At 43.1% G+C, this 26163-nt stretch overlaps 1 protein-coding gene across 1 annotated transcript; it reads left to right on the top strand.

Moving 5' to 3' along the window:
- LOC120715323 (butyrophilin-like protein 2) lies at positions 1 to 23141 on the top strand (the record flags this gene model as incomplete). The annotated part of the gene is made up of 7 exons (XM_040002241.1): positions 1 to 600; positions 7018 to 7356; positions 8458 to 8796; positions 9387 to 9488; positions 14016 to 14342; positions 22423 to 22749; positions 23032 to 23141. Coding segments are annotated over exons 1-7 (1581 nt in total), but the record flags the coding sequence as incomplete, so codon positions are not given.
- Positions 23142 to 26163: the final 3022 nt, after the last annotated feature.

Here is a 26163-nt window from a genome sequence, read left to right as displayed (position 1 = left end):
TGTCAGCTGATCACTTCCTGTCCTGTGATTGGCTGAGCTTCAGGCCTTCTCTCAGTCAAACTGGAAACAGGGATTGAGACAGTGTGAGGGTTTGTGGAGTGCCACAGTGCTGTAATGAATACTGTAGTGGAAGAAGTTCTTTCACACTCTTCATCCTGGAGCTGCTTTATGTCCATGATCTGCATGGAAACACATCTATGGAGAGGAAATCCAGCTGCTGAGGGTCACATCTGCATCATTGTAGCTACAGTGGATGTTTCAGCGTCAGGACTGAAGGCGGAGCTTTGTGCGTGTCAGGGTGAGGCCGCAGCAGCCGCCTCCAACCGGAGCGCTCGGGCGTGAAACTAGGAGGAAAGCCGACGTCCTCCTCTTTCCTCAGAAGTGATCTGTGGCCGGCCGGACTTCATTCCACAGATGTGCTTTAACAAAGTGTGAAGCTGAACTCTGAGCTGTGACAGTGAAGCAGTGTGAGAGTGTCAGTAGATGATCAGCAGAGGAAAGTGAAGCTGCTGTGAGCTGATGTCCTGAAGGGCTTTTAAAGAGTCTCTGAGTTTGACAGGAACATGAAGATGTTTGTGGTGTTTGTGATCCTCCTGCACGGTAAGTACACCTTCCTCTCTCTGCTCTCATCATCAGCTTTTCTTTCATCTCTCTCTCTTTAATGTGTTGAAGTGCAGCAGGAGGAGATTTCCATCAAACACTGGATTCTGATTCAGATCAAACTAACAATCCAAAGCAGCAACTTTCAAATCTCTGGATTCTTCTTGGTGGCTTTCAGATGAGCTCATGTTACAATCAGCTGTGTGTGTTGTTGTGTAGCTGAAGCTCTGACTCACATTTCATATGTGACCAAAGGAAACTTGGTGCTGTGTGACACACTTTAGATTCTCTGCTGCTGCTTTGAACTCTTCAAACTAAAGAGCCAAACTGATGATTGACTGTGCAGCTCTGACATGGCACCAAATGTCCCTGTTATCAGCTGCTGGATGGACGTTATCAGAGCTTTTTAGTGCCACACGGATCACCAGGAGCTCCTCCTCTGTCTGCAAACAGGCTCAGCAGCTCTGATCATTGGAGTCAGCACAGAGTGTGGAGACATCTAGTGGTCGTGGAGAGAAGTGCATGTAACGTGTGCGCATCGAGCTTTAAAAAATTCTGTCCAATCACAGACCTTCTCATCTGTTTAAGTAGAGACCATGCACACAGCTCAGGATGTGAAGCTTGTGTCCCAGTTTAGCTCAGTGGTCGAGCAGCTGAAAGGCTGCTGCAGGGATCAGGTTCAATTCTGCAACAGATTTTATTGAAAATCTGATGATATTTTTGTCATGTTATATATTTCAGGGAATTTCTCTGAAGCAGGAAACAAAAGGAAAGAATCAGACAAAATCCTGCTGCAGCTTCATCCACTTATTTAAAGGGTTAAACACACTGGTCACAGTTTGAGGTTTAAAGTAGCTGCGTGTGTCCACAGATCAGCTGACCTGCTGATCTTCATGATCAGTCTGGTTTCCTGCAGATAAAGGCCGAGACTCTTTAGTGCTTCAGTTCTCCAGAGAACCAGGAGGTCTGAGATCTGCAGGAACACAAAACAAGAGCTGAAAATATCACTGTGAGAAAACGAGGCCGGAGCATTGCTGAGTTTATACAGTTATTATACTTACTGCTGCAGAACATTGTCCTTTAAAAAAGATTTGCTGTTATTATAAAGTAAAATCTTGTGATAAAGACAGATAAGAGTGTGAAGAACAACATGAGGAGGATGAGGAGTAACTATGAGGTAATTATGACACAGACAGCAAAGAAACACTGACTAAAAGTTTCATCTTCATCTGAATCATCATGAAGGTTCAGTCTGAATTCTCAGGGCTGAATCTGAAAACACTGATGAAAGCTGACAGTGTGACGTCAGACACGGACTCAGGGAGGCACAAAGCTCTTCAGTGAGGGATGGAACAACCTCCAATATGTAAATGGAGTCAACAAAAACACTTTAAACCATTTATTATGTCATTATCTCTTCTAACAAACCACAGAAGGTGATTTTTACAAGCTTTAAAGCAGAAAAACACTCTGCAGTCCGCACTGATAAAACAACAAGAACTTGCACAGGTGAAAAAGTTGTTGGTGGGGGTGGGGGGCAGCTTCACACATTCATACTCTGATGCATCCAACAGAGTATGAATGTGTGAAGGAAACATACATGTATGCATGCACAGTGTATGTAGGCTGTATGCAGTAAATATTGATTAAAGTCCAAGTCTACACAAAACATCATTTAAATCTTGTAGTGTGGGATTTTAATAACATTAACATCTATTACATACATAAAAAAAAAAAATCATAATATTTTTAATATCTGCTGCCTGCATAGTGACTGCTCACTATATTAAGAGCTTCTAAAATTCTGGTTATTTTCTTCATTCCTCGTCCTCATTTAAGCCGTGAATCAATCCAACAAGATTTGATTTAATTAAAAACAAACAAACAAACAAATATTTTTTTAAATAAGTCAAAGGCACCAGGCTGTGGATGATTCCCAGATAGTAACAGACCCAGGGTGGATCCATCCTCAGTCAGCAGATCCACGGAGTCCCTGATTCCACAGGATCAGCTCTCCTTCAGATCCATCAGACTCACTGCAGACCCACAGAGGATCCACTCATTTTATTTCTGACCACGATCAGACTTCACAGAAGCTCTGTGGACTCAAACAGGTCAGTAAACTGTGCTGTCAGGTTAACTCATGTTTGCTGTTCAGTAACATCAGACTGGTAGGAGATAATGAAGCTGATCATGATTTTATTTAGAAATGTGAGACTGAACCAGTGAGCTTACAGCACATTAGCTTACAGCACATTAGCTTACAGCACATTAGCTTACAGCACATTAGCTAAAGCATATTAGCTAACGCATATTAGCTTACAGCACATTAGCTTACAGCACATTAGCTTACAGCACATTAGCTAACAGCATTAGCTAACAGCATATTAGCTTACAGCATTAGCTTACAGCACATTAGCTAACAGCATATTAGCTTACAGCATATTAGCTTACAGCACATTAGCTTACAGCACATTAGCTAACAGCATATTAGCTTACAGCATATTAGCTTACAGCACATTAGCTTACAGCACATTAGCTAATATGAGAGAATATTTAAAGGGTTAAAAGTTTAAAAAAGACCTCATGGACAGGATTTATTTGAGTGTAGCAGGTTTAGTCGTTCAGTTTTCTGTCCTGGTGCTGAATTTACTCCAGGACTGAGCTCACAGGAGTTTTTCACCCCTCCAGGAATAGTTGCACATAAAGTTAAGCTAACTTGGTTAAGCTAACTTGGTTAAGCTAACTTAGCTCACTTTGTTTTCAATGAACTTTGTATCTCCAGATTAAAAACTGCAGAGACATTATTAGGTTAAAGTGAGCCTTTAAATGAATGTCTCAGAGACATTTTTACTTATTACAGCCCATTGTTGACAGATTGTTTAACTATTAACAGTTCATTGAAACACAGCCAGATAACTACAGCTAGCTGTTTAATACAGGTGAAACTGAAGTGATGTTTTCCACAGTACTCGTTGTGTTAGTGGACAGAAATGTTTGGATGTATGTCAGCATCATCATCCTATGAATGTTTCATTACTCCGTCTGACGTCTTTTATGTGTGGAGACCAGTTTGATGGTGGAGGACATCACAGGAGCTGTGCTGCTGTCCCCGTCCAGGAACATGATCCTGCTGGTCCATGGAAAGGAAACCGGTTTAATGGTACCAGAGCTTCTACTGGACTAACAGAGGAAGCAGTGATCAGGGGCTTCAGACAGAAGGTGAAGCAGTTTGTTTGCATGAACACAGATTTAGACGTGTCTGTGGGCTGGGTGGATGTTCTCCTGTCACTGTGATGGAGGTAAAGAAGCTTTCTTCAGCAACATAATGACACAGTTTACACGTTTATGGATTTGATTCATGTTTACGCTTGTTTGTGTTGACTTTGGGATAAAACCAGTTAATAAGAATCTAATAAATAATAAAAAAAAGCACTATGTGACATTTTAGTCTCTTTGTTTGTCCTTAAAAATATTATAACATTATTATATTATTATTATCTTCTGTGGTGTGGCTATTTTAAAGGGCTACAGGGTTTCATCCATGTTTAATAAGAACTCGGTGGGTTTGCAGAAAACAAGTTGATTCTTTCTGTGTGAATGTTTGAACTCGTGCTGTGTGACGGTGGACGTTCTTCTGATTTCTGGATGTTTTCATCTCTAAATGCTGCAGTTATAAAACTGATCGCAGGCCCACCTGAAGACAGAACATGAGGACAGTGTTGATAACAGCTTGGCTATAATAACCTTAGAAATGCATAAATATCAGTGTGTATTGTGTGTCACAAAGGGTCTCAGTGATGTGTTAAATACAGAAATCATGTTTTGAGATAAAACTCTTAGAAGCTGTAGTTGTGCACGACGGTGTGAGCGCTGTAAAATAAGAGCGATGCTCAGATGAGCAGCTAAACATGTTTGGAGAACTGTTGACAGACTAAATCCTAAAAATCCAACAGTGTCTGTGTTTCTTCATTGTATGAAACAAACATGAATTCCTGCCTGACTGGTTCAATTAGTTTGTTCAGTAGAGTTTAAATAAAGATCTAAAACTGAACGTCTTGAAAGATTAAAAGTTTTATTTAAAAAACATCTTTTTGCTGCAGTTTATGAGATTTTATTTATTTAATAATTGTTCAGTTAATATTTGATGTCCTGCTGAGCTGTGAGATGATGTCATTATTTCTGCTCTGAGACAGAGATTAGACACGTTTCTAATCTGATGTAATCTGAGTATCACTGATAGACGACTCTGTGACAGCTGCAGCAGACATGTTTAATGAGTCACTGTTCATACTGTTCATGGTTCAGTCACAGCAACTGTCCAACTCTGTGATTAATGTCAAGTCTTATTGTTAAAAGAAACATGTTATAATAAACCTGAGCTCTGATGGATCTGTCTACAGATGTGAGATATTTCAGACATTTTAAATAAAGAACACAGATTTTATCAGGTCACAACAAGCCACATGAATCACAAACAGATCAGGAACAAATAAGCTGGGAAACAGCTGGATCTCTTCTTGTGTGCAAGTGTTTGCGGCTCCATTTCACAGCTTTAGAACACTTTCAGGACTTTTACTGTCAGAGCCTCGATGTTTTAACCTTTATTGAACACAAACAGTTTACAGAAAAGTATAAATATGACAGATGAAGTCACACAGTGCAGACAGCATGAACAACACATGCAATGCTCGAGTGTTTACAGAATTACAAAGACTCTGTTTTTGTTCTCAGAGACTGAGCTTCAAGTTTTATAAAACGACTGAAACAAGATTAAAATGTGTTAAACTTTGGTTTTAGGTGTTGAAACTGTCAGCTGTGGATGTGACATTCACCATAAATGAAAAATGAATCACCATCGTCCTCGGTAAAGAGACAATAAAACCTGTTTTATGTTCATCACATCAGTCCAGCAGAGAAGCGTCACTGTTTCAGAACGAGCAAAGTTAAGAACATCTTCACAGCTGAGCATCATTTAAAGTCACCTCTGAACATTCAGAAGTAAAACTGTGACTGTTTCCAGTTAATGTTCAGAGTTATTGATCCAAAAGGAGACGAGGCAGAGTCGAGCTTCTGAGAACCATGTTTCTGATCAGTTGGTTTGATAAAAAGTCTCTTGTTATATTTGTTGTTCCAGATGTGATTTTCACAGGATAAGAATTATGTAAATATTATGTTTGTACATAATTGGGCAGCTTAGAACATCTGTTTGTGAACATAATCATTTATACTCCACCTTAATACAAAGATCATCCTCTGACTGAGTGAAAGAGACGAAGAGGTGTAGCGTTCACAACAACATCTGAATGCTACACATTTCATCTTTAAAATAACTCGACAATAACAGCAGCTGTACCTGGAGAGGATGACGTGTGTCTGATCACAGTCAAATCAAACGTCACATTAACCTTTGAACTTAAACTTAACCTAATAGAAGCTGTGACAGACATGGACTGTTTAGAGCTCTGATGAACAGGAAACATCTTACTGTAAACCTCCAACGTTTTAACTGCAGTGACAGCAGAAATGATCTGTTTCATGGAAACTTAGGATCAGAAGTAAAAACACAAAGATGTAAATATTAATCCAGGCTGCTGCGCAGAAGGTGGATTTACTTTGCTCTAGTTTAATGCTGCAGTGATGATCCATGGATGCTTTTATGTAGTTGTTCTCATCATTAACACAGCTCCATCTACAAACCACTGATATTTTACAAATGAGGAAATGTAGTGAGCTGAAAATGCTGTGATTTTCTGAAAATGCATCCCAGAAACACACAATGTAAAACAATGTGTAGACATGAAGTGATGATGATGGTCCTGATGTTTCTGAACAAAGGAAGGAAGAAACAGAGATTCTTGGTTTTTCCATTGCTCGGGAAAAGGCAGCAACAGTGAGAATTTCCTGGTTTTCCTGTTTCCGTCTCATTGTATATTCAGCAGGCAGCACGGTGGTGGTTAGCACTGTTGCCTCACGCAAGAAGGTTTGACTCCACCATCAGGCCTTTCTGCATGTTCTCCACATGTTTGTGTGGGTTCTCTCCAGGTACTCTGCTTTCCTCCCAAACACACACAGTGAGTGTGGCTGGGTTATTGGATCATTCTAAATCTCCATCGGTGTGAATGGTTGTCTCTGTGTTTTTCCCTGAGACTGCTGACCTGTCCATGGTCTACCCTGTGATAGATGAGATAGACTCCAGCTCCCCGTGATCTGAACTGGATAAGTGGAAGAGAATAGATGGATGGATGTTCAGTACACATTTTGAACTATGAGTTTGTTGCCAAATGCAGTGATCTGATTGGCCAGATCTGTTTATTTGCATGCAAAAAATGTGGACTAAACTTTGAGTGAACTGATGCAGAGTTCAGGTTTAGACTCACACACACCTGATTCATGTTTCTGTCTCTGTGTCCTAAGTTTCCCAGCATGCCTCGGCTCTGGAGGTGTATGAGGGGGTGGAGTCTGTCCTGCTGCTCTGCAAGGACACTTCTGTGCCTCTTGACCCCACTCTGGTGTGGAGCCGCCACGACCTCAGTCTTCCAGTCGTCCACCAGCGTAGCCTCAGAGGAGATGAACTGAGAGACCAAAACCAGCGTTACAGGAGAAGAACGTCCATGACGACGGACTCTCTGAGGACCGGAGACTTCAGCCTCACTCTGAGGAACCCCATCACCTCTGACAGCGGCACCTACACCTGCACCATCACTGCATATGGAAATGAACGGACACTGACAGAAGTAGAGCTGCAGGTCAAAGGTCAGCAACACACCCAACACACCAAGAAAGACTGTTGACTGTTTAACCTTTGTTGTAGCTGTTTACACAGATGTTCAGGCTCAGCTATCATCAGCCTGTGTGAACAGCTTCAGTCTTCATAGAGGACAAACCTCCACTCTGCTGTTTATCTACAGACTGAGTTCAGCCTCACTGTTCATAAATGTCCTCACACACATAAGAACTAAAGCAGGAGGTCCAAACAGCTTCAGGTGTGGCAGCACAGAAAGGTCTGACTTACAGAGACTCCAAAGACAGCAACAGGACACAGACGATTATCAGACGTTAGAGACTCTAACCCAACATCCAAACTGTTAACATTAGGTTCTGACGCTGTGGCCATCAAAACTGTCATAATGGCTCTCTATTCTATTCTACTCTACTCTACTTTATTCTCTTCTCTTACATTCTCTTCTATTCTATTCTATCTTATTCTATTCTATTCTGTTCTATTTGGGGTTTTTTCTATTATGATCTTTAGTGTTGAATTGTGTTTGTTGTATTATGTTATGTTCTATTTCCTTCTTTTCTCCTCTTTCTGTTCTTTAAATGTAAATTTTAGTTTTCAGTTGTGAAATCAGACATTAAATCTGTATATGAAGGAAATTTGTTTTTTCATATTCTGAAGTATCCAGTAAACAAGCTGAGGTACCTCATCAAGAAATGACTGCAGGACAAACAGGTTAGCTCACCTTTCTGTGATTAGTTTACAGTAAAGAACAGTGTGTGACTGCTGCACAGCAGCTGTGCTGTTCAGGGTCAGAGTTCACTCACATCAAGTGTAGCAGAGATGACACTTATATTCATTCACTGGATTCAACCTTTACACCAACTTCCAACCATCTAGTATAAAGACATCATCAATACAGTTTACTGTATGCAGAAAAAGTTTCTCATGTACCAATCAAAGAGCTACTTTGAGTACATTTCAGAGCCTGTACTTGAATAAAGAAGTTGAATCAGTACTTCAACTTTTACTGGAGTATTCTTAACACACATATTTGTACTTTGACTTAAGTGCAGACAGTCTGTCCTTTTGCCGTCTCTGCACACAGCTGATTCATGTGTCTCTGTGTCCTCCAGTGTCCCACCAAGTCTTCACCATGGAGGTGTACGAGGGGGCGGAGTCAGTCCCGCTGCCCTGTCACATCCCGTTTGTATCTGGACCCACCACAGTGGTGTGGAGCCGCTACGACCTCAATCCTCCAACCGTCCACCAGCGTCAGCAGGAAGAGGACGAGCTGACAGATCAAAACCAGCGTTACAGAGACCGAACCTCCATGAAGACTGACGCTCTGCAGACTGGAGACTTCAGCCTCACTCTGAGGAAACCCCACATCTTTGACAGCAGCAACTACACCTGCACCATCAGAGTGACGGGAGAAGAACCCAGACTGACAGATGTTCAGCTGCAGGTCAAAGGTCAGTTTGTCTGAACATTAAAGCTGATGTCTTTATTTGACAGGGAACTCATGGTGCTCAGAAACAGCCTGATGGAGATGATTTGAAGGTCAGACTCATTCATGGAGGATTGTTTGTCTTTTCCAGAGAGTCAGTCAGTCATTGGAGCAGCAGAGCAGGAACTGTTTGTTAAAACAGGATAACATTTAATGAAAGTAAAAGTAGAGTTTAAACTTTATTAAAACGCGATTGTTTTTTACAGTCTGTAGTTTTATGTTTGCAGCATTTCAGGATCTCAAATTAAAATGTATTGTACAAACACATAACACGTTATAGTGTGACTAATAGGATTTGACCACTTTCTGCTTTAGCCCTGAGCCTTGATATGACTTTGATAGTTTCCTGGAACATGAGTTATTCAGACTGATGGTGTCTTCACTGCTCTTTCAGTTTGGGTGGAGGTGTTTTCTAACTGATGTAGAAGAAATCCATCCTGCTGACTTCATTCTTTGACCTGTGAAACACTCAGCAGACCTGTTAGAGACTGACTCTTTATTTTGGATCAGAATAATGGTGTCCATGTAAACCTCGTTCTGTTCTTGGTCTCACAGAGCCGTACACTTTCCCAGCCGAGGCCTCGGTGATCCTGGCTGTCCTGGCCGTCGCTGCCATTGTGGGTCTTGGAGTATATTTATGGAAACTCTTCTACAGAGGTAAAAAAAAAACATAAGTTTATTATTTAAAAAAATATCTAAAAATGATTAAGACTGTTCACCTTTATACAAAGAGACTTTCTAGCTGGTGTGTATGCTCACAACAACTTTCCTCAAGCATTCAATTCAGTTTTATTTATACGGCGCCAAATCACAACAACAGTTACCTCAAGACACTTGATATTGTGAGGCAAAGACCCAACAATAATAGCTAATCTTTAGTTAAGCAGATAAACATCATGGTCCACATTAGTAAATATATTTACATTTAGGATTTGATGGCTGCAACATAAGTTTGGGCGATATGTAAAACTTTTCCGACAATCGTCAGTCCAACAACCGATGATAGGCGATATATTCGCCCATGTGCAGACTCTTTGATGGGTGGAGCAGTGTAATCATGCACGTACTGATTTGCACATTTAAAACACAGAAGTCCAAACATGGACGAACAAATTGCACACTGGAGGAGAAGGCGCAGACTGTTACCTCAGCGAGGAGGTCGTAGACGGAGAAGAAAATCCACTGGCTCTGTGGAAACTGCATGAAAAACATTTCCCATTGATGTCACACATGGCACAGAAATATGAGTTTTGTTTGGAGGGGATGTTTTACCTTCTTTTCTTGTGTGTTTCAGTATTAATGAAGCTACTTTTTGGATTATTCCTTTATATATTTATTTATTTGAGATGTGCCAAATCGCACAAAACACTTAACTTTACGTCTGAGATTTTTTTATGGTTGCTGGAAAAGACATTTTGGTTTTCTAACTTGTTTGTTGTTTGGTCGAGTGTGTGAGACACAAACACTGAACGGCCTGTAAACATGGTTATAGTGGCAGAAGAAGCCAGTTTCTCTTTGTTTCCACCATTGTGGAATTTTTATTTAAATAAAATGATTTTGTTTTTCTGAACACAGACTACTGCTGTTCTTTCTTCTGTTATGAGTTTAATAAATGAATCGCTGCTACATTTTGTGCGCTCTGAAGAGGGTGAAGTTAAAACAACGCTATTATTTTTCTGTTGACTGCTTCTGTTAGCTTCAACCAACATTATTAGCAAACTTACTCATGGGCAAATAAATAGATAAATCGCCCTTGTAAAAACCATCGACGGTTGGCTCAGCCTCACTTCTCCTCACCTTCTGATCTGAGGAGGTTGTAGTCTTTCCAGATGGAAATGTTCTGCACTCTGATATAAATCCAAGGAGCTTGGAAAGAAAAGGGGCTGGACTTACTTCTCATCTGAGAAGCTTCTTCAGTTCTGAGACCAAATGGTGCAGTCCTGGATTTGAAGCCCTAGTGGGAGTGTCCCTTATGAGTGTCACTGATCCATTATTGGTCATTGTGAGAAACCATTGTCAGATCTTGCCTCACCCTGTCATGCCTTCTTGACCTCAATAGGTCACATGATAGGATGAGGCAAGGTCTAACAATGATTTGACCCAAAACCTGTGCTGATAATGACCCCCACCCTTTTTCATGCCTTGGCTCATGTGATGAGTCACATGATCAATAGTGGGTCACCCTCTTAATGGACACCTCCCACTAGGGTTTAAATATCTGGGACTCTCCACCTCTGTAGAACTGAAGAAGCTTCTCGGATGAGAGGTGAAAGAAGTCCAGGTGCTTTCTTTCCAAGCTCCTTGGATTTCCATGACCTGGATAAGAACCTCCACAGATATACTGAAATAAAACTCCTCTTCATTGTGAGCCATACATTTTCAATAGGAGATGGATCTGGACTGGCAGCAGGATGTCTGTGGAGTCATAATGTTGTAGCCCATGCGGAACGTGATCTTTCATCATCCTCCTGAATAATAATCTGTCCGTTTAAGGATGATGCGTCTGTCTACACTCCTCAGGGTCAGAGTCAGCGGTTCTTTCATATGAGTGCAGCTTAGCCATGTCATGGACACTGACACATCCCCAGACTATAACAGGTTTTGCACTTTTCAAAGATAACAGTCTGGAAGATTTTCATCTTTGGTACAGAGAACTGTTTTTTTCTCCAGAAAACAAGCTGAAATGTGGACTCACCTGATCACAGCACACAGTTCCACAGTCCTGCAGTCCATCTGAGTTGAGTCGATGTTTGGCTTCCTCACAGCGCAACACAGTTTCAAGCTGCATTTCTTGAGGGAGCAACAGACTGTCTTAAGTGACATTGGTAATGAGAAGTAATCCTGAGCCTGCTGTTTGTGACACTATGGTTTCTTAGGCAGTGCTGCCTGAGGGCTTCAAGATCACACAGTGGTTTCTGACTTCATCCTTTCTGCACCGAGACGTCTCTGAATTTTCTGGATCTTTTCACAATGTGATATTCTGTACATGCAGAACGTCCCAAGTTCTCTGCAGTCTTGCATTGAGAAATGTTACTTTTGGACTCTGTAACAATCCGTCCATTCGTCCTCTTACACTTATCTGATTTTAGGGTTGTGGGTGGGGCTGGAGCCTATCAAAAGGACTTCAATCCAACCATCCATTTTCTAATGCTGATCTGGGGCCGCGTCGTGGGGGCAGCAGCCTAATAGAGAAGCCCAGACCTCTCTCGGCCACCTCCTCCAGCTTGTCTGGGGGAACACCAAGGCGCTCACAGCCCAGCTGAGAGATATTATCTCTCCAGCATGCCCTGGGTCTACCCCGGGGCCTCCTCCCACTGGCACATGCCCAGAACACCTCACCCAGGAGGTGCCCAGGGGGCAAACCTGTCACATTCCAGAACCTCCTCAACTGGCTCCTTTCGATGTGGAGGAGCAGCGGTCCTACTCCGAGCCCCCACGGATGACTAAATTCCTCACTACGAAGTAATTGTCCCGGATTGGTCACTCTACCTTTTTCCGGCTGAGGTCCATGGCCTCATATTTGGAGGTGCTGATTCTGATTCCTGCTGCTTCACACTCAGTTGGGAAATGCTCCAATGCGAGCTGCAGACCGCCACCTGATGATCAAGGAGTTGTTTAACTGCCTCACTGACCTCATCCCTGGTGATAGACGAGTCATCCCCCTCGGCCCCAGACTCATGATCCCCAGTCTCTCTTGGAATGCCGAATGTATTTCATGGACCTCTGCCAGGTGCTCCCAGTGCACCTTCACTATACGTTTAGGAGTGCCAGGTCTGCCCAACATCCTTCCCCACCACCTGATCAGTTGACAGCTCAGCCCCTCTCTTCACCTGAGTGTCCAGAACATAAGGCTGCAGATCTGATGATACTAATACAAAATCGATCATCAAGCTGCCTAGAATCTCCTGGTGCCACGTGCACTTATGGACGGCCTTATGTTCTAATATGGTGTTTGTTATGGACGAACTGTGGTTTGGACAGAAGTCCGGTAACAGAACACCGCTCAAGTTCAGATCAGACAGGCCGTTACCGCTAATCACGCCTCTCCAGATCTCACTGTTGTTCCCCACATGAGCGTTTAAGTCTCCCAGTAGGACGACATAGTCCCCAGTTGGAGCACCCTCAGGTAAGCCGCCCTTTGTCTGGTCCCTCACCCAGGACCAATTTACCATAGGAGACCCCGACACCATAGCCCCTGGGATCCCTGGGACACACAAACCCCGCCACCACGTTAAGGTAGCGATTGACAGAGGGGCTAATAACAATCCTTCTGCGAGTACAGGTACACAACCCATCCTTTCCTTACTTTGATGGATGCTTCTTTTATAGCTCACCTGCCACCGGTGAGCCTGGTTAACGTAGAGTCTTCCAGTCTGCTGTTATTTGACCTTTCTGTACAGTTTTGAGTCACATCTGAACTGCCTTGTAGCTTTTACAGATTTTTGTAGCCATCATATTCTACATTTGTGCATATTTATTAAATACAATAAAGTTATTGAAACAATTCAAAACTTTTCTTTATGCATTTATCAGTTAAAGGTTCACATGAATTAGCAGAACAGAGTTTTGGTTTTATTGGATGATGCAAAATTTCTCACCTTTTCCAGAGGAGGTGTAACTGCTCCTGAAGGTTATTCTTTTGATGTTTGGAGCAGAATAAAGAGCCAGGCTCCAACTGATGTTTGAGCATGATATACACAGCCAGCCTGCTCTTTCTGGCTCGAGTCCTCACTCTCTGGCAGGATATGCACTTAATTGAACATCCACCAAAAGCATGCACCACAAGGCACAACTCTCAAGTCCAGCATTAGGTGGAAACAACACAACATGAAACCAGATTAAACACCCAATTTTGAACATTGCAATCACATAATAATTACATGTCAATGCGACAGAGACAGGAGGGGTTTGTACCTGATAAATAAAATCTATCACAAAAGTGAAACAGTGAAATAATACACAGGCTTTTACTTTTACCATTTACATTAAATCAAAGTTTTAATTCATCAGCATCAGTCTGACATTTTTAGTTTGTGTTTATCATTTATGTATGCTGCTCTGCACAACTGTTTTACTTCCTCTTTCCATTAAAATGTTAATTCTGTTGAATATTTTAGTCAAAGAAAATGTTCTTGGTGCTGCTGCTGTCTGTACAGCTCATGTTGTGCTTTGTTGTGCTCTCAGTCCCCCAGGTGGAGGTGGATTCAGGGGTGGAGTCTGTTCAGCTGGCCTGCAAAACCACACGTCACCTCCCTGAAGACGCTAAAGTGGAGTGGATGGACAGTAATTTTGAAAAGGTCCACGTGTACAAGAACTGCTCTGACCAGGCTAAAGAACAGCACCAGGTTTACAGAGACCGAACGAAGATGAATGAAGACCTGCTGAAAACTGGAGACCTCAGTCTGACCCTGAAACACCCCACAGATGTAGAAGCAGGCAAATACACCTGCACCGTCTACAGCAGGGAGAGAAAAATCCTGCTGAAGAAAAGGGTGGAGCTCCAGTTCAGAGGTCAGTGGAAGCAATTCAGTTTTATTTGTATAGCACCAAATCACAACAACGGTTGTCGCTTCATATTGTGAGGCAAAGACCCTAAAATAATACAGACAGCAGAAAACCCCAACAATCACATGACCCCTATGAGCACGTAAGTAAGTAAAGTTTATTTATTAAGCGCTTTTCACAGACAGACAGTCACAAAGCGCTGTACACAAATATTAAAATAAACAATAAAATCAACAGACATTATACACAGTGTAAAAGATCAAATGTAAATAATGTAGAAAATATAAAATATGTAGATCAACAAAAGGCTTGTTTGAACAGAAAAGTTTTTAACTGTTTTTAAAAGAATCCACAGAGTCAAGCAAACGTAGTTGTGGTGGTAAACTGTTCCACAGCCTTGGTGCAACAGACTGAAAGGCTCCGCCCCTTTTGTCTTCAGTCGTGTACGGGAACAACTAAGAGACTCTGAGTCTGTGAGCGGAGATGACGAGCAGCAGTGTATTTTATAAGAAGCTTGGATAAATAATCTGGGGCCATTTAGTGCTCCGTATGTTAAAACAAGCATTTTAAAGCTAATTCTAAACTCTATCGGGAGCCAATGTAAAGAATATAAGATGGAAGTGATGTGAACACGCTTGGTAGAGCGAGTTAGTAGTCTGGCTGCTGCGTTTTGTATTGTCTGGAGGCAAGAGAGGGATGATTTATCCAAGCTAGTAAACAGGGAATTACAGTAATCTAAGCGTGATGACACAAATGCATGAATGAGTTTTTCCAGTTCAGCTGAGGAAACCATATGTCGCAGTTTAGAGATGTTTCTTAAATGATAGAAACAGGAACGAGACAAAGATTTTACATGAGAGTCAAGGCCCAGAGAAGAGTCAAATATTACTCCAAGATTTCCAATATTTGACTTGACAGAAGGACAGAAAGAGGCAAGAACCTGACTGATTTTAGAATGTAGCTCAGGAGGAGCTATGATCATGGTCTCGGTCTTGTTAGTATTTAGAACAAGCTAGTTGCTTGAAAGCCAATCAGAAACCTGGGTTAAGCACTGGACTAGGGTGGACAGCCTATCCAGCTGATGAGGCTTAAAGGACATATGGAGCTGAATGTCATCGGCATAGAAATGATAAGACAGGTCGCTAAAAGATTGAATGATACCAGCTAAAGGAAGCATATAAAAAGAAAATAGTAATGGACCTAAAACTGAACTCTGTGGGACCCCACAGGTCAGGACAGCAATGTCAGAGGTGAACCTGTCAGTCCTAACAGAAAAGGTCCTGTCTGATAAATATGAACAAAACCAGTCTAGGGCAGAGCCAGATATACCAGCCAAAACCTTGAGCCTGTTAAGTCGGAGTTTGTGGTCGATGGCGTCAAAGGCAGCGCTAAGATCAAGCAAAATGATCACAGAACATTTCCCTGCGTCAGATGCCATTAATAGCTAAAAAAACATGCTAAAAAAACAAAAACCAAACAGTGTACGGCTGATTCTCTGGATTTGCTGCTCTTTATTTTTCTAATACATCTCTAATTCATCTTTTCTTCCAGTCTCTTGTGCTGCTGTAACAAGTGAATGTCCCCAGTGTGTGATTAATAAACTCTGTGTGTAATGTCCAAGTCTATTAACTAGAAACTTCAACCCTGTTGTTACATTTATTATTGTGTAGTTGAATTTTGAGAGCTTCTTGGATTTAGACCTGTGGCAAAATCAACAGGGGAGGGGCTAAGTGTCTTAAGTGTTAAGATGTATGTAATGTATGTAACCTACTGTGCCAGCGTCCTGGGTCCATGGCTAGGTGGAGCTGGGAAAGGGGTTGTGGACGTTTTGTAGTGTGAAAAGGACAGGAAGGCTTAAGAATCACAGCAGTGTTTGCAGTGTGGGCTGTGAGTGAACCACAGTAGGAGTGAAATCAAATACACCTGCTTCGATTATCCAGGTCCAATCACAGCCACTCGCTCACAGCAGCTGTGACCACTCCCAGAGTAGTGGTCACAGCTGAACTAGAACTAGGAAATAGACACTAAACCTTAGAATATAAATGAACCCACCACCCAAAATGTAAACACTGGCTCACAGACCATGGACCATAGAAGAAGTAACTTCTACTGACACAACGTATTGAACATTTTGGAAAGGCACTGTGAGGCTGCTGCTGCTTCTTTTTATGCCGGTTGGCAAACAGCTTCTAGGTGCACTGCTGCCACCTTGTAGACTGGAGTAAGGATCAGACTCTACCGTACCACCATTAGATTCTTTTTGAAATACCCGTTTCTTTCAAAAATGTAAGAATATAAAATGTTTTTAAAATTTAAATACCAGCAAATTCCAGCCAGAGACTGAGAAACCAATGTAAAATCAGCTGCTGATACCTTATCCCCTCATAAAATCCACCTGTGTACCAGTATTTAAACTCCTTATCCTCAGTTATTCCTGCTAATAATCCCATTACTGTCATCCTGATTCCCCCATAAAGTGCTATGTGAGTTAAAGTCCCCACAACAAACTATCCTTCCTCCCCAATGATCTAGGATGATCGTTAGTGTATCTACAGTAGAATCACCATGACAACCATTTTAAAGTCTCTCTGTGCTGGTTTTCATCTCTTTTTTTTTTGTTTTTTGTTTTTTTTTGTGTCCCGTTTGGATCTTTAGCCATCAGAATTGTTGTCTTAAGGCCAAGAAAGATGCCAAGCGGATTTATTTTACCAAGTGGATCATCATGGCCTTGCCATATTGGTCCATTTGATTGACCTTTATTATAATTATGAATTTATTTTATTTTCAGTTCCTACAAACGGGACAGACATGACTGGGGGATAGGACAGGGAGAAAGAATGAAAGAAAGAGAGGGAGAGAAAGAAAACCAAAGGGGAGAAGAGACGGTGAGAAGGGGGGGAAGAAAGAAAAAAAAAAAAAAAACAACAAAAAAAAAACAAAACACCTGGGTCACCTGTATGGAGAAAAAAAACAGAAGAGAAAGCAAACAGCAAAGAGCAACATAATAAAAAAAACAGCACCATCACAATAAACTAGCTAGCAGTAGATATCAGTAGATACTAAATAATAAACGATATTGTGCAGCACGCAAGATAGACAGCGCACAATGTGCTTTGAGGCAGCAGCCAAGAAAGCTGTAGTCCGCGTCTGTGAATACCCGTGTGTACACCTGTGTGCATACCTGTGTGGATCAGCATGCTTGCATTCCAAAGGTTTCTCCATGTAACGATCTGCTAGGGAGTGTGGGGAGCCACAGCCCCGTCCTCCAGGGTATGAAGCAGGTATGGAGGAGATCAAAACTCCAGACATCCAGAGGCCCCCAGAACACAAGATACCAAGGAAGACCAACAGAGGGGCAGCCGCGCCACTGTCCCAGTAAGAGCCGAGGAGAGTCCCAGATGAGGGCTCACTCAGCAGCCGCGGAGCAGAAGCCAGGGGGAGTTGCAGTGACGCGCCCGTGAGCTCCGCCGGCAGCCAGCTGTGCCTGAGTGACCGAGCCCCAGGCTCCAGGCCCCGATAAGCGGCCGCCAAGGAGTGAGCCGGTGTGTACCCGGACGCCCACCCCCAGACACAAAGAACCACCAACGCACCGACACCTGAGGGAGTCCGCCACTGGCAGGGGAAGTGGTGGCGGGTGGAGATAGGCCTCCAAACCTTGGAGGGCCTGAGATGTCCACAGGGAGGTGGCGTCTGATACCCAACCTGACATATAGACACAGACATACAGGCACACACAGATACAAACATCCATTCCCACCCTCATGCTCTCATATGCACTTACTCCACACTCAACCAACGTGGAGACAGACATAAAGAGACGCTGTACACACGATCACACTCCCCAAGCGTACTCTACGAACCGGGTCTAGGTACCCTTGCCCCTGGAGGGGGGAACTGCACCCAGACCCAGGTGGTGTTACCCTTTTCCCTGCGGTGGGGAGAGGCAGACCGCCCCGACTCCGCAGCAGCAGGGAGGCCCCACACTCCAGACCGCAGTCGGACGGCCAACTCCTCCTAGCCCCCCCGCTCCAGCAGGCCGCAGAGAACGGGGGTGAGAGAAGACTCCAAACCTCCCTCCACCCGCTCATTGTAGTGTTGATGCATGTGTGTTCTAAGGTGCATTTAAAACCCAGGAGGGCATGGAGCTACCTGTCAGAGAGCAGCAGGTAAGCGCATAGTCCCTCCTGCTAGCCCTCAATGTCTACGTGTATTTAACATTGAGAGGTGGGCAACGACGCCAGGGGTGAGGTGTACACCCTGATGGTACTTTGGATTCCGTGTATCGTGCCCACCCCCAAGATCCTATATGTATGTGTAATGAGAGTGTGAGTAATGTGAATGTCTAAGTTGTGGGATAAAATTGAGGCAGAGGCAGCCAGAAGGGGACAGAGGGGGGGGGGGGGGGGGTAGCCTCCTCTGCACCCTGGTGACATACCCCTACTCCAAGGCCCTGCATGTGTGGGTGGTTGTGGTGGAGCAGGAAGAGGGAGGCAGCTGGAGATGGGGAGGGAAGGAAGGGAGGGGCAGGTGACCCCTCCCTGGGGCCAGCTCCCCCGCTGACCCCAGTAGGCACCCCATTACTCCGCGACCCGCCAGGGAAAGGGGGCCCAGGCCCATCCAGACCGGGGCCCAGCGCAGCAGCGCCCCCCGGCCCACAGAGCCCGGGACAGTCCACCCAACCCCACCACAGAGAAAACTGCACCCACCCCACCATCCACTCATCTTCCAGACTACATGAGACAATAGACGCCCAGGCTGAGATCTTCCTCCACCTCTCCTGTATCTCCCCCTCCTGCAGAGAGTTCCTGGGGAGAGGAAAGCTCCTGCTAGGTGTGACAATCTCCCCCACCAGTTGAAGAGCCCCCCAGGTGGCTCGACGCACCGGCGGCACCCTGCGCCAGGGATGGGCCCCCATGCACCCACCCGCCCACAACCCCAGAAACACACAAACCAGGACCCAAGGCCCCGAGGCCCGGCCAGGGCCCCAGCCCAGAGACGGAGCGCCCCCAGAACCTCACGCCCATCCCGGACCCACCCAGGGGCAGACAGGCTACCAGGTCAGTAACCCACGTCCGTCAGCACAGACCCTCCCCTAGCCCTGCTGCACGCAGCCACGAGGAAACAGTCACCCGAGAGCCAAAAGAGCCCCCAACCGGACATGACCGCTACTCCGTTATTTTTAGAAACTCCCACCATGCCGTCAGAGAAGAGCTGATGTTGATACTTTTAAAGCATTCATGTCTTTTGATGTTTGAGCTAATAAATGGTAGGTCTGAAATCTCTAGATCCTTGCATAGTGCCTGTTCAACATCTAGCCAGGGCTCATCTAAGAAGGTATGTTTTGACCATTCTGAGATGAACTGAAGCCTGTTGGCTAAGAAGTATTGGTGAAAATTAGGCAGATCTAATCCTCCTCTATCCTTGGTTCTTTGTAGCGTTTTTAAGCTGATACGCGGGGGTTTATCTTTCCAAAGGAATTTGGAAATATATGAATCCAGAGATCTGAACCAATCTTGTGATGGTTTGTTAGGGATCATCAAAAATAAGTAATTTATTTTTGGCAAGATCATCATTTTTATAGTGGCGACCCTTCCCATGAGTGATATGGGTAAAGATTTCCATCTAGTCAGATCGCCTTCTACTTTCTTTAGAAGTGGGATGTGGTTTAATTTAGTTAAGTCTGAAAGCTTAGGAGAAACATTAATACCTAAATATTTAATATTTCCGGATTGCAGTGGGGCAGAGGAAGAATTATGGAAGGAGCAGTTAATGGGGAGAACTGTAGATTTTGGCCAGTTAATTGAATAATCTGAAACTCTTGAAAACCAGTTTATTAGAGTAATTACCTCAGAGAGGTTGGTTTGTGTGTTTTGCAGAAAAAGCAACACATCATCCGCATAGAGACTGATTTTATGTTCTATGTTCTTACATTTTATGCCCTTAATTATTGTAGCCTGTCTAAATGCTGCTGCTAGAGGTTCGATAAAAATTGCAAAAAGTGAAGGGGAGAGTGGGCATCCCTGTCTGGTGCCCCTCAGGAGACAGAAGCTGGAGGATGTCTGGTCATTTGTTCTGATACGAGCTGTTGGGGAATTGTATAATATTCTTATCCAGTTTATGAAAGAGTTTCCAAAAACAAATTTGTGTAAAGTTGCGAATAAAAATTTCCAGTTAACTCTATCAAATGCTTTTTCTGCATCTAGAGATAATATTATGGTTTCGATGTTTTTATTGTATGAGTAGTCTATTAAATTAAGTAATCTACGAGTGTTTGTTGAGGAGTGCCGACCTTGTATGAAACCAGTTTGGTCAGGATGAATTAAGAGGGGGGTTATTTTCTCTAATCTCTTTGAGAGAGCTTTGCAGATTATTTTAAGGTCTACATTTAAAAGAGAAATTGGACGATAGCTTGAGGGAAATAAAGGGTCTTTGCCTGGTTTTAGCAGGAGACTAATGTTGGCAGAATTCATATTTGGTGGTAGTCTGCCATTTTCCTCGATTTCCTGCAACATTCTGTGGAATACTGGTGCCAGAATTGTCCAGAATTCTTTGTAGAATTCTGCAGGGAAGCCGTCTGGACCTGGAGCCTTATTATTGAGCATACTTATCAGGGCTTCCTGGAGTTCACTTGGCGTCAGTGGCGAATCCAGTTCCATTGCTTGACTGTCTAGTAATTTTGGAAGAGTTACGTTGTCAAGAAACAGATCAATTTCATTTTTAGATGGGTTTATTTGTGGTGAATATAAAGTTTCATAGAAATCCCTAAAAATGTTGTTTATTCTTCCAGGGACATATATTGTGTTCCCCGATAAATCTTTAGCAGCACATATAGTTGTTTTTTCTTTATTTATTTTTAACTGGTTAGCTAGAAATCGACCTGATTTGTTACTGTGTTCAAAATTCTGCAAGCGAAGTCTTTGTATAAGGAATTGTGTTTTTTTATTAATAGTTTCATTTAATTCTAGTTTTGTCTTGCGTATTTTGTTCAATGTTTCCTGATCTTGGTCGCACGCGTAGGCTTCTTCTAGTGATTTGATGTTTTTTCTAATTCCTGAATATTTTTGTTTTCTTCTTTCTTTTTGTGTGATGAGAAAGAAATTATTTTACCTCTCATCACAGCTTTCCCTGCTTCCCATAGAACAGAAGCAGATATTCCGGGAGTGTCATTAAAGTCTAAATATGAAGTCCATTCCTTTTTAAAATATTTAATAAAGTCTTCATCTTTAAGCAGTGATGTATTAAATCTCCAGTTTTTACTTGGCGTAGTATTATTCTTGTGCATTAGTGTTAAAGATACAGGACCATGATCGCTGACAGCTATAGGATGAATCTCAGTGTCTGAAATGTCACTCAGCAGTGAGCTGCTGGTTTTCATCTCACATCCCCCTCATTAAATGTTTGGAAGCACGTAGCGAGGCTCCAAATGCTCAACCAGACCGCCGACAGGTCTCGCACGCCACAGCCGCTCTATCGTGTCGTGAGCTGGGTTACGCCATGTCGCAAGTTTTGTGACGTGCTTTTGTGGCAGTTAATGGATCAGATTACATTTTGTATTTCTCTTCGATATCCGGTCCAGTAATTTAGGTCAGTATCGGACCGATACGTTACAAACTCCTATACCAAAACTCATATAGCCTATCATAACTTTATCAGGGAGCACTTCATCTTTAAATTCCAGTAAAACTAATGTCCTGTGCACCTTCTCTCCATTGCTGAAAGCCTGCAGTCAACTTAAGCCTGTAACGTCTCCTCCTCTAATTACTTTCTGCACTTCAGATTTTGTCCCCGAGCACTTTTCAGTGGCTGTTTCTCACAATTATAATTTTAACCCTTCTGTGTGTTTCATTTCAACCAAACTGGTTGAAAAACAAAAGAATGAAGGTGTTTCAACAGTCCAGACCTTCGTCTGATGAAATGCTGTGGTGGAGCTTCAGAGAGCTGTGCATAAATCAGTGCCCATGCTTTTTATTTTTCCATTTATTTTCTCTAAGATTGTGATTTCATTAATAAGTAAAAGCTCTATCACAGTTCTTTCTCCTCGTCCTGCTTCTCTTACACAAACTCTTCCTCCTCCTCTGCATCTCAGTCCCCCAGGTGGAGGTGGTTACAGAGGTGAAGTCTATCCAGCTGCCCTGCAAAACTACAATTCACCTGCCCAGAGACACAAAGGTGGAGTGGATGGTCAAACGCTCCAAGAAGGTCCACGTGTATCAGAACGGCTCTGACTGGCCTGAAGACCAGGACCAGAGTTACAGAGGCCGAACAGAGCTGAGGAGAAACCTGCTGAAAACTGGAGACCTGAGTCTGACCCTGAAATACCCCACAGACTGGGACACAGACACCTACACCTGCACCGCCTACAACAACAGGAAGAAGATCCTGATCAAGAAGGAAGTGGTGCTGAAAGTCAAAGGTCAGTGCTGTAGATTCAGGTCAAAGGTCAACAGTGCACCCACTGGCTGGATGCAGCTTGTATTGTGGCCCCTCCCCCTTGACCTCCTTGATAGCTTTAGGTCAGTTTAGCTGTGTTTCATCCAAATCCCAGAATTCCTGAGGAGCAGGAGCTGCGTCTCCTCTTCACACTGACCACTTTCTATCTAACAGTGAGCTCCCAGTGAAGCAGCAGCATTCAGCCTGTTAGAGTCAACACAAATGTCTCCATCCAAGCTCATGTTGTGCTTTGTTGTCCTCTCAGTCCCCCAGGTGGAGGTGGATTCAGGGGTGGAGTCTGTGCAGCTGCCCTTCAACACCACATTTCACCTGCCTGAAGGCGCTAAAGTGGAGTGGATGGAAAATTACACGAAGGTCCACGTGTATGAGAACGGCTCTGACCAGCCTGAAGAACAGCACCAGGTTTACAGAGACCGAACGAAGATGAATGAAGACCTGCTGAAAACTGGAGACCTCAGTCTGACCCTGAAACACCCCACAGATGGAGACAACAGGACCTACACCTGCACCGTCTACAGCAGGGAGGGAAACATCCTGCTGAAGAAACAAGTGAAGCTGAAAGTCAGAGGTCAGTGCTGTAGATACAGGTCAAAGGTCAGAGGTCAGACTCATGATGGTGGTTCAGTCTCAGTGGCTCCATCCAATAATGTCACAGTGTTAGCTTGTCTGATGTTTGTGGCTGTTTTGGTTTTTATTTGATTTCCAGCCAAATGTAAAAGCTTCAGCAGATGAACTGTAGGAGCAAAGTTCATGTGTGAGACTTCATCTGAAAGGTAACATCTTCTAGTTTCTGAACATGTGTTTGTTTAGCATGTGGCTAAAACACAGGCTAAGCTAAGTCAGCTCCAATCTCAGTAAAAACCTTCTTTGGTCCTCATCTATAATCAGTCATATCTGAGTCACAATAACTAGAAGATGATTTCTAGCAGAAGTGTGAACATCTCCACATCCTTTCTCCATGTTATCATCCAAAGCTGTGTGAAGTTTCAGAGCTCTGCAGCTAACACAGACTTTGCACAGGCATCATGTGAGCTTATAAACATGGAGACGAGCTGTTCATTCAACTTGAAACAGAAGAACATGAAACAATCCATCAGCATCCACAACAACACTCACACTCAGAACAAGTTTCTTTCCTGTTCACTTTGTAAAATGTCTTTTACTTTGTGAGCAAGAGTCCAAAAACTTGCTCAGACTGTCAGCAGATTTTCACAGAGTCTTCCCAACTAGTAGAAAAGCACCAAAGCTTTCAGCTTCTCCAGTGATCTCCACCTGTGCAGACACACATGGAGGTTTCCTGCACTCATTAATACATTTGGCCTCTTACTGTTAGGACAAATAATTCATTTAGGTTTGATGAACGTCGGCCTGAATCCACCTCCCACCACCAGGAGCTGAATAAGCAGTTATAGATGTAAATAAATCTGCTTCTTTATCATCTGAGACCCAAAAAGTGGAACGTACAGAGCTAAAATCATGTGTTTGATTTTTGGCTTTTACAAACAAGCCATTACTACCACACTTCCTGGCCACTTCATTAGGTCCACCTTGTTAGTGATGGGCTGGAGCCCTTTTTCCTTCAGAGCTGCTTCATTCTTTGTAGTATCGTTTTAACAAGGACACATTTTCACCATGTTAACATGATAGTGTCACACAGTTACTGCACACGTGTCATCTCCACATCATGATGCAAATATCCACTTCCACCACAGCCACAGCTGCTCTATTGGATCCAGACTTGGTGGATTTGAATCCAGTGAAGTGATTTTCATGTTTGAAGAACTGCTTTGAGATGATGTCAGATTTGCTTCTCCTGCTAGAAACATCCACACCAACCAGGTATTTTCACACAGAGCTGCTGCTCACTGGACAGCTTCTCTTCTTTGGACCATTGTCAGTGAACCCTGGAGGAGGCTGTGGTCAAATCCCAGCACATCAGAACAAGCGTGCCCTGTTCAGTCATTTCAATGAGCTTTCTTACAAGGATCCATGTGCAAGTGACATGAAGCTGCAACAGTTTTACAAGCTGTGTTACAAAATGAATGTCACAGAGCAAACTTGGATATAACACTATAAGTCTTTCCTCTTTGTTTCCTTAGTGCAGCTTTAATGATCTCTGGTTACTGTGGGCCCATTAAAAAGTGTGGACGTGTCATTTCCACAGAACATTTCACAGACAGTAAGATAGAAGCATAACTTCATAAATATAGTGTTTTAAAATGCACATGCTGGAGCTCACAGTGATGCTGCTGTGTGACAGGGTTGTGTTGTTCACACTGTCATACTTGGTTGTCTTGGCGACAGGCTTTCTGGTATCTCTTCATAATAACTTGTACCTGTGGGTCACATGATCAGGGCTGGTCACTCAAAGAAGAAAGAAACATTCAATTCAATCTGTTTACTCAGTTTGATTCTTTTAGTGCTTTAGTTTATTTCACTAACCTGATGCTGCGACTACAGACAGAATCATTTTGTCCTCTTTAATGGTTTTGTAGATTCCCAGTAGCTCGACAGAAAGGCTGCTTTCAGTGCTCCACATAATATGAAGCAGTAAGCAGCTGTGTGGATAGTATATGGTTCAGACTGGGACTGTGGTTAGATAGGACGAAGAGCGCTTTCATTAAAATGACATCATCTGAGTGGAAAACACTAAAGTGACTCAGATGTGTAACAGGAAGTGTGGACTGTGATGTCATCAGACAGACAGAAACAGTCATTCAGTAATAAAGTGATTTAATATCCAACAACAGGAAAATAACATCAGACATGTTTTGGTTTCATTCAATGTTGCAGCTTCAGCTCATTAAGGCTAAAGTTCACTTTTTAAACTGTAAACTTAATAAAAGCAAACTGAAAGTATTGTAAGATTTAGACTAAACACATGTTTGTATATAAACTGACCCCAGCAGCAGGAGCTGAACACCTCCACAGCTGTGAGGGACACTGGTGCTGTGACTGATTAAACACATCAAACACATCTGTGGACTCAATCTGTCAATATTATTTGTCATATTTGAAACAGCTTAAAAAACAGTGCTGTGTTAGAGCTGTGCTGTCATGTCTGATGTATTTAAGGTCCAATCATGTACTTGTGTATGTGTAACTAAGCAACCACGTGGGCGGAGCTTCAGCTCTGAACATTTTAGAGCATCAGCTGATAAAAACACTGAGACAGGAAGGATTTGAAGTCTTCTACGCTCTTTATTCTTGCTTGTGCAGAGTTTGTGGCTGCCAAAGCGACCGTCAACAACACCTGCTTCCTCTGCTGACAGGAAGTGACATCATCCACCTGAGGCTTTGATTCAAACAATAAAGAACTAAACTGCTGAGTAGAGCAACGATGGGTTTACTAAACAGAGGATCCGATGTCAGGTCA

The sequence above is a fragment of the Simochromis diagramma genome, unplaced genomic scaffold, assembly GCF_900408965.1.
Source record: "Simochromis diagramma unplaced genomic scaffold, fSimDia1.1 OVJJ01000432.1, whole genome shotgun sequence".
NCBI classification, from domain to species: Eukaryota; Metazoa; Chordata; class Actinopteri; order Cichliformes; family Cichlidae; genus Simochromis; species Simochromis diagramma.
The sequence above is the reverse complement of the archived record's forward strand: the minus strand, read 5'-3'. Positions and strand labels throughout refer to the sequence as shown.